The sequence below is a fragment of the Eschrichtius robustus genome, chromosome X (assembly GCF_028021215.1).
Source record: "Eschrichtius robustus isolate mEscRob2 chromosome X, mEscRob2.pri, whole genome shotgun sequence".
Lineage (NCBI taxonomy): Eukaryota > Metazoa > Chordata > Mammalia > Artiodactyla > Eschrichtiidae > Eschrichtius > Eschrichtius robustus.
The window spans coordinates 6,711,048-6,725,275 of NC_090845.1; the positions used below are offsets into that span (position 1 = coordinate 6,711,048).

Consider the following 14,228-nt stretch of genomic DNA (forward strand, 5'->3'; position numbering starts at 1 on the left):
GTTTGGATAACTCAGACATTTATTAGGTTAAGGATTCTGCACCCAAATCCAATGTGTGTATGAGGGGTTCCCCACACCATTAATTCTCAGACCCCAGCAGGGTGTCCTACAGTTCAACTCAATTCTGACAGTTTCTACCTGCAGACAGCATCAGATCCCACAGGGTAAGGCCTCAGTGCTACAAGACTGCCCCCCCCCCCCCCCCCCGCTTCAGATGCCAGTCACGAGTCCAGGCTGTCACCAGTTCTTCTGATGACCTGCTAGAGATGGGGGGTTCCAAAGACCCCTTCCTCAGATTCAAATAATTTGCAAGAGCAATTGACAGAAGTCAGAGAAAAATTTTACTTGCTAGATTACCCGTTTATAATAAAAGGCGATAACTCAGAAACCTAAGTGTCCATCGACAGAGGAATGGATAAAGAAGATGCAGTACATATATACAATGCAATACTACTCAGCCATAAAAAAAGAATGAAATAATGCCATTTGCAGCAACATGGATGGACCTAGAGATGATCATACTAAGTGAAGCAAGTCAGACAGAGAAAGACAAATATCATCCGATATCACTTACATGTGGAATCTAAAATATGACACAAATGAACTTATCTACGAAACAGAAACAGACTCACAGACATAGAAAATAACCTTATGGTTACCACAGGGGAAAGGGGGGGAGCAGAGGGATAAATTAGGAGTTTGAGATTAAAACATACACACTGCTCTGTATAAAAGAGATAACCAACAAGGACCTGCTGTATAGCAGAGGGAACTATACGCAATATTTTGTAATAACCTATAATGGAAAATAATCTGAACAAGAATATGTGCATGTGTATAACTGAATCACTGTGCTGTATACCTGAAACTAACACAACATTGTAAATCAACTATACTTCAATTTAAGAAAAGAAACAAACACAAAACCACAGACAACAGTAACAAAAAAGACTGTTCTAGGGATCTATAACGTAGAAAAACTTGCGTAGAAATGTTCACATCAATATTGCTTGTCATGTAAGCTCATACTTAGCTCACGAAAACAAGAACATCTGTCTTCAAAGTTAATGCCTAAGTATAAAATTTGATTTAGATACATGAAAAATGAGCGGGAAAAGAAGGATATAAGTCAGGAAGAGGCAGATGGAGGAGATGCACACGGCAGGGTGTGGGGAGAGGGGGCGGAGCTTCCACGTCTGAGGGTCTAAGGGAGTCACTCCCCCAGCCTGCGTTCACCACCCCGGAAGTTCTCTGAACCCCGTCTTTTTGGATTTTTACAGAGGCGTCATCACACAGGCGTGCTGATTAAATTACCAGCCACTGATGACTAACCTCCGTCCTCAGCTCGCAGGTGGAGGTGGGAAGGGGAGACTGAAACTTCCAGGCTTCCAGTCACCCCTTGGTTCCTCTGGTGACCACCCCCATCCCCAGCTGCTCTCCCCAATCACCTCTCTCACATCCCAGAAGACACCTTTATCGCTCCTCCTCACTTAGGAAATTCCAAGAGCTCTGGGGGCCAGGAATGTGCCGAGACCAGATAGCAGGAGGCGCTGCTTCCCAGCCTGCAGACACCAGCTCAGTGAGCCTGGAGCCCAGAGGAGGGCCTGGGACGCGGAGCCCTCAGAAGGCTCCCTCAGAAGGCTCCGCCCCCAAACGCATCCCTTTCTTGACACCACCAGGCGGTTACAGAATCCTGCTGCTTACACCTAAAGCATTTTTTTTTTAAAGAATTAAAGGCTTAAGATTTTCACAAGCCCATTTATGCTTCTAATTCCTTTAAGAACCTGTGATGGGAAGAAGTCGCCAGCAGACTACCAAGACAGTTTAGATAACCGTGTTTAATCTCTCTGTGAATTCTGTCTTCCTGGCTGTCTTTTATATGCCATGGAGACATTCATTTCTCGTTACAGACGTAAGAACGTGTGAATATATATATATATTTTATATATATATTTATATATATATTTATATATATATATATCTCAAGATTGAATCTTTGCTGCTTTATTGAATATTTCTAGCGCAGACACGCATGGACATGCCCCACCCCCCATGTAGGGACAGACGTGATAGTTCAGTCCTGGGAGGACATTCTTGACTCGGAGTGTGTCCTCCACTTTCAGCAGGAAACAAAAATGGAATGAAATTCATTCCTTCACGTTCTGAAGAGGTATGAGGTCTGATTTATTTATACTCTTTAATAGTCCTAAAAGTTAAAAAGAATTGAGTGACTATGCTACTTCCCCAGATGTCAAAACTTCGATTACCTTTTCAGATTGAGAGACTCAGAGTATTTTCTCTCCACCCCATTTTTATTTTGGAGAGCTGGAAGTGTATTCCAGTTGCATGAGGCAACTATAAAAAACATTTGGAATCTGTCAACCCTGGAAATACTCCTCCTGCCTCCAAAAAAGCAAGTTACATTTCCATTAAAGATAGTATTATGTCTTTCCTCCTTCAAGGGACCCTTTTATAAAACTGTATGAACATTCAGGCTTTGCTTGCGTCGAAATATTTATCATTAAAACACCTAGCAGCCCGCAGACCTGGAAAAATATAATTCAAAAAAGTAATTTATATGCTGACATTTACTACACTCATTCCTATAGAATATAATTTCCCTTGCTTATACTATAAAGTTGTAATTATTCTTTACTTCTAGTTGCTTCATGATGAAATATATAGCGTTCTTGTAAAAGTCATATACTAGTGTTTATGAGATTACATATCAACACTGGGTTATAAAGAACATCCTGACATGTATTCAGCTATATCCTGCCTCATCCTTTGTAAAACCAGTCTCTTCTGTTGGCTACGCTGACACCCAAATAATATGTATTATGACAGGTACTTTGCACTATCCCTTCTTTTTTTATTTTTCTGAATCCACATGACAGGCATCAGTTAATCCTAGCATAACGTGGCCTTTGGTAGGTTAACTATCATCTCTCTTTATTGGTCAGGTAAAACGTTACCTCATGTTAAAAGATGATTAGAAAGTGACCTTAACGCTCAGCACCAGCGTCTTGCGGGAAGAGGAGTTGGCTGAGTGCGTAGGTAAGAGCGGGAATACCTGACTGATTTGGTTTCACAGGTGTTGCTGAAGCAGTGCTACAGGCCACGCTTAGGCTTCTGGAGCGCGTGGGCTCTGACGGCTGCTGTGGGCACACAGGCGGACAGTCCCTGTTCTCTGACCTAGATGAGATCTTAGTTCAGCGGATGTACTTTCCAAGGGATGGGTCTAGACCCCACAGACTGGAATCTGTCGTGTGCAAAAGGAAGGACACTTCCACCGGAGGTTCCAGAGGACAGGGGAAGACACTCAGGGGTGAAGGACAGATGTGTCTGTATCTGGGGGGATCTGAGTGGCTCACTGAGAGGGAAGAATTCTGACTATGTGATGCCATATGGCTCAAAGTGAGAGAGAAGGGTTTGTAATCATACTTGAGGGGAAGGGAGAAGGAGCTAATTAAAGAGGATGTTACCAGGTGTGTGTGTGGGGAGATGCCCCAGGAAGAAGGAGAAAGCCCTAGATGTGCTCTGGAGACCCAGAGTCTGTAACAGCTGTGTCTGTGGGCTGGACCATGAAGAGGTTCTCGATGACATGACTTCCTTCAGCAATGGCAAGCCGAAGCTGGGTTTTTCTCTCCTTGTTCTTGGTTGTGGGCAGAAACACATATTAAATTATGGGAGTTTGCAATCCCATACCAGTCTCTAATGGGGAAGGAATGTTGTTTACTGGAAACGCCAGGAGACTAAAAGGCAAACTTATTTTACACAATAGAGGAAATCCCCACCACCAATAGAAGAAAAAAAAAAGGGTCTTAGGAGCAGCAGACGTTTAAAGGATTTTGGTTTGAGAAGACATTTGGGGAGGAAAACATGGGAAAGCAATAAAGGATGAGATCTGTGGAGACTTGCAAAGAGAAGATGTAGGTGACAATCTTGAGAGTGGAACTCAGGAGAGTAATCTGTGATATGGTGAATATTTTGGCAGCTGTCTACAAAATGGATATTTAAGAAAGAGTGGAAACAAATATTAGTTAGGAGATTATTTTATAAGAAAGGTGACAGTGGGCTGAACAAGGGCAAGAATTGGACAGATCCCACACAGAATCTGAAATTAGAGTCAAAAGGACTTTCTAATGAACTGGATTCCTGGAGAGAAAGAAGAGCAAAGCATGACGAATGACCTCTATGGATGGCTTGAACAAAAGGGGGAACGGTGGGAACTTCTGGGGCAGGAGAGCCTGGGAGAGGAACAGGTGTGAGAGGGAAGTGAAGAGCTTGGTTTTGGGGACGTTACATGCAAAGTGCCTGTGAGCCATCCCAGTGGAGGTGCTCAGCAGGCAGCTGAACACACACCTCTGCCTTCAGGGAGCATCAGGGGGGAGACACCGGGTGGCCTTCGCACGTGGATGGTCATGACACCCACGGGAGTCACTGAGGTCTCCCAGGGAGGGAACTGCCCCCCCTCCATTCCCCACCCCCAAGCTGATTCTCTGCACAAATGATGCTCTCTTCCAACTCTGCGCTTGTGTGGGGTGACACCCTGTGCCCTGTGTCCCACGGAGCACCCATTCTTCAGGACCCAGGAGGAGCGCTGCGCTCTGGGTCCCCACCGCCACGTCTGTCCGTCTGCGCCAAGCTTCCCTGCAGCTCTGTGTGCAATGGACTGGTCTTTGTGTAATCATGTTGACATGTTTATCTCCCAAATTCAACAGTAGGCGCTTTGAAGGCGGAGATCGAAATGTGTCTAGGGCTGCAGTAATGTGTGTGTATGAGTGTGTTTGCACATGTATATGTACGCATGTGTGTATATACATGAACACACATACACATATAAATACATGGTACACATATACTATATAACGTACAGTCTATACAGTATATATATCCTACAGTGTACATATCTTTATACTATAATACCGTGTACAATGGTATAAGGTAGTAATTATTCCCATCATTAGACACAGTTTGATGAATGAATGGAAGACTGCATTAAAGAAATCAATGAATGGTGTGAATGTCAGTCACAGCCACTATGGAAAACAGTATGGAGGTTCCTCGGAAAACTAAAAATAGAGTTGCCATATTATCCAGCAATCCCATTCCTGGGCATATATCCAGACACAACTGTAATTCTAAAAGATACCTGCACCCCTATATTCATAGCAGCCCTATTTACAATAGCCAAGACATGGAAGCAACCTAAATGTCCATCAACAGATGAATGGATAAAGAAGATGCGGTGCATATATACAGTGGAATACTACTCAGCCATAAAAAGGAATGAAATAATGCTACTTGCAGCAACATGGATGGACCTAGAGATTATCATACTAAGTGAAGTACGTCAGAAAGAGAAAGATAAATAATACCAAGTGATATCACCTATATGTAGAATCTAAAATATGACTCACATGAACCTATCTACGAAACAAAAACAGACTCACAGACATAGAGAACAGACTTGTGGTTGCCAAGGGGGGGGGCGGAGGTGGGAGAGGGGTGGATTGGGAGTTTGGGATTAGCAGATGCAAACTGTTATACATAGAATGGATAAACAACAAGGTCCTACCGTAGAGTACAGGGAACTATATTCAGTATCCTGTGATAAACCGTAATGGAAAAGAACATGAAAAAGAATGTATATGTATAACTGAGTCACTTTGCTGTACACCAGAAATTAAACACAATATTGTAAACCAACTATACTTCAGTAGAATTAAAAAAAAAAAAAAAAAAAAAGAAATCAAGAGGCATCTTCCCCCAACCCCGCCACCTCCTGCCACCACTGAAGTATAATCTCTGGGCACAGTGCCCTACCACTAGCATTTTTACAAACAACTCTAGTTGACCATAATGTGCAGCCAGGCTAAAGAAAAAATGACTGCAAGCAACTAAGCTACTGAGACCCTACACGTGTGGTATATTGTCCAGTGCATATAAAGTGTGGTATATTGTCCAGTGCATATAAAGATTTTCTGGCCGTGTTTCATGACACCTACAACACTAGTATTGACTTATGCCTCATTCTTCCTCTCAGCTGAAAGCTGTCTCTAACGCATAGTATCTTGCCTTTAACGTGCCACGTGCTCCATAAGTGTTATCATAGATATTACTAAATCTGACTCTAAAATTACTCTTGACATTGATTCATAACCCTATAACAGGCATATTGGTCCTGTTTACAAATTGTAAGATTGGACCTCCCTAAGAACAGTCAAGCTGAAATTAGGCACACAAATTAATGCTGTTAAAACTGAATTGTGTAACGGTGGTTTTAACCAACAAGGACCTACTGTACAGTGCAGGGAACTCTGCTCAATAGTCTGTAATAACCTAAATGGGAAAAGAATTTGAAAAAGAATAGATACAGGTATATATATAACTAAATCACTTTGCTGTACACCTGAAACTAACACAAGATTGTTAATCAACTAGACTCCAATATAAAATAAAAATTTTAAAGATACAGAAAAGATACATGCACCCCTGTGTTCATAGCAGCACAGTCACAGCACAGCCAAGACATGGAAACAACCTAAATGCCCATCGACAGAGGAATGGCTAAAAAGAAGGTGTGGTACCTATATACAATGGAATGCTACTCAGCCATCAAAAAGCATGAAATAATGCCATTTGCAGCAGCATGGATGGACCTAGAGATTATCATACTAAGTGAAGTCAGTCAGAAAGAGAAAGACAAATGCCATATGATATCACTTACATGTGGAATCTAAAATATGACACAGATGAACCTATCTATGAAACAGAAACAGAATCACGGACATAGAGAACACAGTTGTGGTTGCCAAGGGGGAGGGGGGTGGGGGAGGGATGGAGTGGGAGTCTGGGGTTAGCAGATGCAAACTATTATATAGAGAATGGATAAACAACAAGGTCCTACTGTAGAGCACAGGGCACTATATTCAATCTCCTGGGATAAACCATAATGGAAAAGAATATATATATGTGTGTGTGTGTGTGTGTGTATAACTGAGTCACTTTGCTGTACAGCAGAAATTAACATTGTAAATCAACTCTGCTTCAATGAAAAATATTGATAAAAAAATCAGTTAAGTTACTAAACACATAGAAATGTTTCCATGAGAATTTTTCTGTAAAAGTTGTACTGTATGCAAACTTATACATAGAAATAGTAGACTTTTCAAATCCATTTAATCTCCAAAAGGACTATTTCTCAAATAGGTAGGAAGCTCTGTTTCTAGAACTATTTCGAAAGCATCATTTCAAATGGACCTGCTCGTTTGGATCGTATTGTTTCCCGGGTGGTAGAAGATAATTATGGGCAATCCCTGCATCTAACAATGCGGAGCCAGCCTTGCCTTTCCTAAATTCAACAAGCTTGTCACACCTTCCGTGTCTGACCAGGCCCCGTGCCGGGATGAAAGGCAGGTCCCACAGGACCCTGCAAGCCTGGGGAAGCAGCACCCGCGGAGACCCCTGGCGGCCTCTCTCGGGCTCGCCTTCTATCTGCCCGTCCCCAGATCCCTGGCCAGGAGCTTCCCCGCAGCTCTTCTCAGCAGTCCCCACCTCTGAGCAAAGCCAGAAACACCACGTCACGCATTTTCCAGCTCAGAGATGAGTGTCTCATAAGACTCTCCTCTTGCTTTGCTCAGTTCACGGCAAACAGACTAGTTTAGAACCACTGGCAACAAGGAAACGGGAATGGGAATGATTTAGTCACTGCCCCCAGTGGAGAATTAGGTAGCCTTTGGCAGTAATTGTGACCACTGTGTAAAACCAGTAAAAAAAAAAAAAAAAAAAAAAAGGGCATGTCGCATTCTTAGGAGGGAAGCAACAGTTTCTAACAGTTTAACTGTACGGGTCCTCCTTAAAAACAAGTGCGCATATGCATAAGGACCCCAAATCATGTAAGTATAAACATTTGTTCGAATGAGACACGCTTTCTTCTTAAATTTCCATTACGACGCCGAAATATGGCACATAAAATGGATAAAAATCCTAAGAAAAACTCAGAGGTAAAATTTGTACACATCCTAGTTCAAAGGACATATTTCCATGTACACTGGTATGAAGGTTCTCCAGGTAAAGACTGCAAGTGAGAAGAAGGAACTCGGAGCACTTACTGTTGTGGACGGCGTGTGTGGACGTGAAGTGGAGGGAGGCCTTGGCGCTCTTCAGGCGTGTCTGGCCCCAGTAGGTGACAGCCTGCAGCTCCACCGTGTAGACGCAGTTGGGCTGCAGTGGCTCCAGGGTCACAGAATTCTGAGACTGCAGGTGGAGGGACACACACAGACGCTGTTACAAGCCTCGCCGCCTCTCCGCTTCCCTGCACAGCGGCTGTGCCCTCCTGAAGCACACCAGCCCCTCTCTGATGTCTGCCCGGACTGTCTAAGATCACAAATCGTTCTACATCTTTAGCATCTGAAAATCCACTTTTACCGTGGATCAAAATAAATGTCATACAGAAGCACAAACACGTTTTTTTGAAATTGTATTCCTAATCCCATTATTGGATGCTTTCCAGTAGCAAGAAAATGAATAATTCTGTCCCCTCACTCCTTACTAGATAGATACCACCTTACAGAGAGAAGAGAGCTGTAAAGGCTCGTGTTAGCACACACTTGGAAAGATTATGAATTGGCATTCCCTGTATTTCTCTGATTTTATCCTAAATCTTCTATGAGTAAATTTCCACCAAAAGTTGTGAGAAAAATCAACCTGACAAAATGCTTAAAGCACTTTTTTATGGCTTGCAGGTATAATAATAAAGTCCCTTACAAGTACTCGGAATTAAGAGAAATAAGGTGGTTGTCTTAGAATTCAAACATCCATCAAAATATAGTACATGTGGTATCACATGGTCCTAAATGGTCTAATTAACATCTATGAAGGGAAAAATGTGTCCATCACTAATGCGACACCAGACATCAGGCAGGCAGTGAGTAGCACGTGCTTTCCCGCAGAGAGTAGGCCAGTTGTATGCGCTCATCGTGCTACGTGACGGTATCGTCATCTGAAATTGTCAAGTGCTGAGTCACATTAAGCCGGTCCCTCGTTTAAACACCACAATGACCTGTCGGACTTCTCCGCATCATTTTGGGTCACGTGAGATCTCTTTTCAGGGAGAGAACATGATTTCCATGGGCATTTCAGAGCCGTGAGTACAACGCCCCCTGTAAATTAACAGATGGCACCCTTACATGATTCGGGCTTCTGAGGGATCAGTCATCGGAACTCGGCCACCTTCCAGCAGGTCGGCTCTGGACGGCGGGCGGGAAGGACTGCACTTCCAGAAGCGGAGGCTGAGAGGCGGCCTCTGGACCGTGGTCCCTGTTCCCAGGTGAGGCTGGGCCACCTCTCAGCCTCACCCCCTGTGGTATTAACCGTGCATTTTCGTGCCCTTTCTTCCTTTTACCTACCGTATGTCTACGAACTACCAAGTCCCAATTTTTTTTAGTTAGGGTTTCTTGTTATGTTCTACATCACTCTTCCTAAACTATTACCTTCAAACAAGTAAAATAAAATTCACTTTTGAAAGAGCATTTCCTTGAAAAGCCCCACTCCTCTCAGTTATCATGGCTATTAGGATGGACTCTTAGGAAATGAAAAGACATTGATCCCCAAGAAGAAAATTTCACAATTTCTCATGTTCTTCTATATGTTTCCAATTTCTGATCCTAATTCTCAGTTGGTCAAATTTTAATATTGAGAAGTTTAAGGAGTCACATGACCTACAGCTTGCCTCTTGTGGATCCAAAAAAAACACGTCACTCATAAGATAGTGACCTATGATTAAGGCTACTCTGGGCCTGTTAACAATTATAATTAAATTCGCAGTTCATTTTTTATTTATCTAATTGACATATACTGGAAATAAATTGCAAACTTCCCTACTAATCCTTGATGCTGTTTGGTTATTAAGGGCATGTCGGGGGCAGGGGGCTGTCAGCATTTCATCACATCACTTTTTGCTTTCCATCCCTGTGATTTCACAGCTTTATCTCTTTCAGCACTTTCTGTGAGATAAGCACACATTACCAATGGTCACTTGTTGCAAAGTCCTACAAAATAAAAGCTGGAACTGTCAGAAAGTTTCTTGAAAATAAAGCCAAAACAGTATCACAGCTAAATATCAGTGATATGGACCTGTGGAGACATGTTTTATAATTGTCAATGGCACAGATATTGCAAAAAAAAAAAAAAAAAAAAAAAAAAAAGGTCTTGCTGTCCTTCTAAAGCACTTTCAAACATTTATTTATTTACGGAATTCGACCTTATGAATTAGGGGGAAAGGTGTTAAGTTTTATAACAACAAGATAAAGGAATGTGTACTAAAAGGACACTGAACACTCATTTTTATGCATTAAGCGTTCCATATGATGCAAAATGTTCAGTGTTATAGAGCTTCTCATTGCATAAAACGGTTCAGTGAAGATTTTAATTCTCGGCCTGTGGAAAATAAGCCATTCCAAGTTCTTTTAATCAATAAGAAAAGTATATCGTCAAACGTGCATTTTCTAAACTGTTCGCTGTCGCACTGATTGGATTATAGATGGGAGCACCTCACAATACACAACAGAAAAGCCATGAACATTTACTCTTCAGTTTACAAGGATCTCTTCAGAAAAAAAGAGACCTAAATGTCAAGGACATTTTGAATTGTCTCCTTTTCAATGGCTAGGCAGGTAAGATGGAGACATTTTTGTTCCTCTGATTTCCAGAGTGGTGCCAGCCATGTGGATATGAGTAAGTCAACAGACTAAATTCAGCTGTTGTCACCTAAAACGTGCACGGCTAAACGGCTGGCGTGGTCCTCTGTTTTCCGAACTTCCTCGGTCACAGGGGAGGGATGGGAACCCTGCCCCTCACCCGTCCCTCTCTGTGGCTCAGCTGAGGCCACTCTCAGACCAGGTGCCCGAGTCGAAACACCGCTGTGAGGAGACGGGCCTCCTCCCCCAGTTCTCACTCACCCCACCCGTGGTCTTCCTCCTCTTCTTCTTCGTTGGCACCAGCGACTTGCCGCTGACCGTCCAGCTCCAGAACACTTTGTAGTGATGCACTGGGATGTCTGGTTCCTCAGGGAGATCCCAAACGATCGTCACAGCCACGCTTCCGTCACTGTGGATGGTGGAGTTTGCAAGCCGGAGGTTGGCTGGGGCTGGTGGTGCCGATGGATCTGAAATCCCAGGAGAAAGACACAAGGGCCCAAGATGACCACAAAAGCATCGTCTCTGTACATGTAATGACTACAGGGTCGACGCAGGAAGACTGCCCTTGACATGGAGAATAGCTGAAGACAAGCACTAAGGAAGATCCCCTTCTTAAGCCTCAAATTGAAATACAGCCTATAGAACCGTAAGATCAATGTGTTTGGGCCATATTTGTAATCTAGGCATTTCCATACCACTACAACCCAGCCAAATTTTCATTGTACCGAAATTGATTAAGTTCTGTAAAACACGGTCAAATTCCATTTAGGTTGGTTGGCATTAAAGAGGTCAGCAAAGTTGAAATGCCTTTGAAAATTCTGAAAAGAAAAGACAGAAATCTAGGACCAGCTCATTCGAGTAACTGCTTTCATCCGAGTGGTCCTGGAGCTTTAGATCCTTGAATCAAAAGTTAAGAGTGACATGAAAACATCAGCAAAAACAAACCTTTTTTTTTTTTTTTTTATCCACATTACAAAGTGGATGACAGACAGGTAACATTTTTATAGTTTCACCATTTTTTAGTTTGTCGCATAAACCAAAACCGTCTCAGCTGTCAAGAGAGAGATTAGGTTCTGGAATGATTTCTCTACAAACCTCCATTTGAAATATATATACGAAGATGACTAAGTACGTGTAAAGCTGAGGGTCTTTCCTTCATTTTTTGCCACAAACTGAGCAAGTATAGACGCCGCTCACCACAAATGATTTACAGATGGTTTTGTTTTAAGACGCCTGCCCGGGAAAATGCTGTCAATAATTCTAATTATAATACCATCTGCATCAGAGGGGCAAAGAAGCTATATCTAACTCCATATAAATGAAGAAGACTGGGGAAAAATACCCATGTTTTTACTCTTGGGATGGTTTGTGTTTCGGGGATGATGGAAACATGAGTTATTTTTTAAAAATCTGTTGCTTTTCTGTAAGATAGATAAGTTCTGGAGGTGTGGTGGGCTGTGTAATTTTTGAAAGCTTTGTAGTTGCTTTCCTAGGCTAATGGCTCATCCAAAGCACATTACGTGACATGCTTGACCGAGGCGGTTCTCAAACAGTCACCATGAGGAACCCTCTGGGAGCGCCCAAGACTTATACTGAGGTACGCTGACTCAGTGAGTGCAGGTGTGGCCCATCGATGTATTCACGTGAAATATATATTTATGTTTTATGTAAAATACACACTTATGTAAAGCACACTCGTTACTCTGAAGTAGACGATCCGCAGGTAGAGGCTGAACAGTCCTACAGCTGGTGGCGGCCAGGCAAAGGTGTAAACAGCCCTTGGCTCCCGCGAGGAGGGAAGTGCTGGGTCCTGTTATCACGGGCTCAGGAAGCACGGCCTTCCTTGCTCTGCTGCTTCCGCAGAGCCCCTGGGAGCCCCACTCTGGTCATCCCCACGGAGGCGCCACACACCTCACTGCTTTCACCTTCCATCATGGTCTCCGCTTGCCTCCACTCCCCACTGGCTGTCCCTCTGGTCCCTGGTCCCTCCTCAGCCTCCCCCTCCTGACCTCCCCCATCCCACTGTCGCTAAGCGGGGGAGCATCCAGCCTCTGAACTCGGGGGCCTCTTGGCATCTATACCCAATCTCTAGAGATCTCACCAGTCACAGCTTTCAAAAGTCTTTGTGCGGATAACTCTCAAAGGTATGGCTTCAACACAGACTTTGCCCCTGAACTTGGATTCAAGTACTAAAGGGTCTTTGCATCAGCTACACTTGGAGGTCTCAGAGGCTGCTTGAAACTAATGTGCCCAAGACCAAAGTCCCCCTCCCCCCCCAGCCCCTGCTCCCCACCACACACACCCCGTCTCAGGAAACACAAATGCCTCTTTCCTGCTGCTCCCACCCCAAACCTCGAGGTCGTATACTTCTTCTGCTTTCATTCTGTGAGCTAGCAATACCTTCAAAAATCTATCTGGAATCTTACTGTTTCCAGCCGAATAACACTGTGTGCCAAGCCTTTGTCTTTTCCCCCGATGACTGCAAAGCCCTCCGAGCCTTTCTCACCACGGCAGCTGGTGATTCTTTCCGACACAAGCTGAGGCTCCTCAGCCTGGAAGCTCTCGATGGCCTCCAGTCTCACTTAGAGCCAACGTGCTAGCCCGCTCCCCAAAGTCCTGTGCATTCTTACCACACACAACCTCCCAAACCTCCTTTCCTGTCCCCACCTGATCCTGCTGCCCTGGCCACGCTGGTTCCCATCTGATTACGTGGAGATGAAAACCAGGAGCTACTGAAGCTTTTCCCACCGGTTTAGCCTAAACGCCTCCCTCCCTACCACCCCCACCCCCGCCCCGAGAGTCTTTACCTACTGCAGGTTGACCAGATGTCACCCTATTCAAAACAGTGACTTGTGCTTTCCTCCAAGCACCAGCAGAATTTCACCGTGATTTTCTCCTGCTTTGCTATTCTCCAAGACCCTTAAGATCAACCTCTGCGGGACGATTCAATCCTTAACCTACAGCAGGTTGCTGCAGACCTTTCTTACAGAAAGCTGGTTGGCAAGCTCATCATCACTTCAAAGCAAGAGAAAAATTACAATGTGTAAAGATAATTACAGCCATTCATGTTTTCAGTGATGCACCTGGATGTCTATATGCTGCAAATACGTAGTTATGTGAATTTTCCAGAGAGTCTAGGTTCACAGGAAAAGCTCAGAATCATCTCCTTTTCTAAAGAAATTCCAGGTTTAAGGAAGTCAACTAGTATTTGGTATTGCATCATTTCCTTAATCTACTTCATTCATTATATCATTTCTTACTGCCCTGGAAAAATTTCTCATACCTCAGATGTGATCATAATTCAGAATAACATCATCTAGTTTATGAAACATGATAAAATATGAAACAACATAATTTATGACAATGGCATTAGAAAGTAATGCTTTCAAATAAACGAATTAGTAATATTTGCTTCACATTTTCTTAAAAGGCCCATTTGAGTACTCACAATACCAAGGTGGCGTACTCCCATTACCAACATGAGACACCCCCAATCTCTTTCTCCCCCAAAATAACCACTTTTAA

The 14,228-nt window shown here is 43.5% G+C and overlaps 1 protein-coding gene across 1 annotated transcript in view; it reads right to left on the bottom strand.

The window, feature by feature from the left end:
* Positions 1 to 14,228, bottom strand: part of ANOS1 (anosmin 1) — a 190,264-nt gene that overhangs the window by 19,293 nt on the left and 156,743 nt on the right. Inside the window, exons 7-8 of the mRNA XM_068532437.1 lie at positions 10,965 to 11,170; positions 8,118 to 8,262 (exon numbers count right to left, since the gene is read on the bottom strand). Of these exons, the coding sequence (XP_068388538.1) occupies positions 8,118 to 8,262; positions 10,965 to 11,170 (351 nt within the window). The remainder of the gene's footprint in view (positions 1 to 8,117; positions 8,263 to 10,964; positions 11,171 to 14,228) is intronic.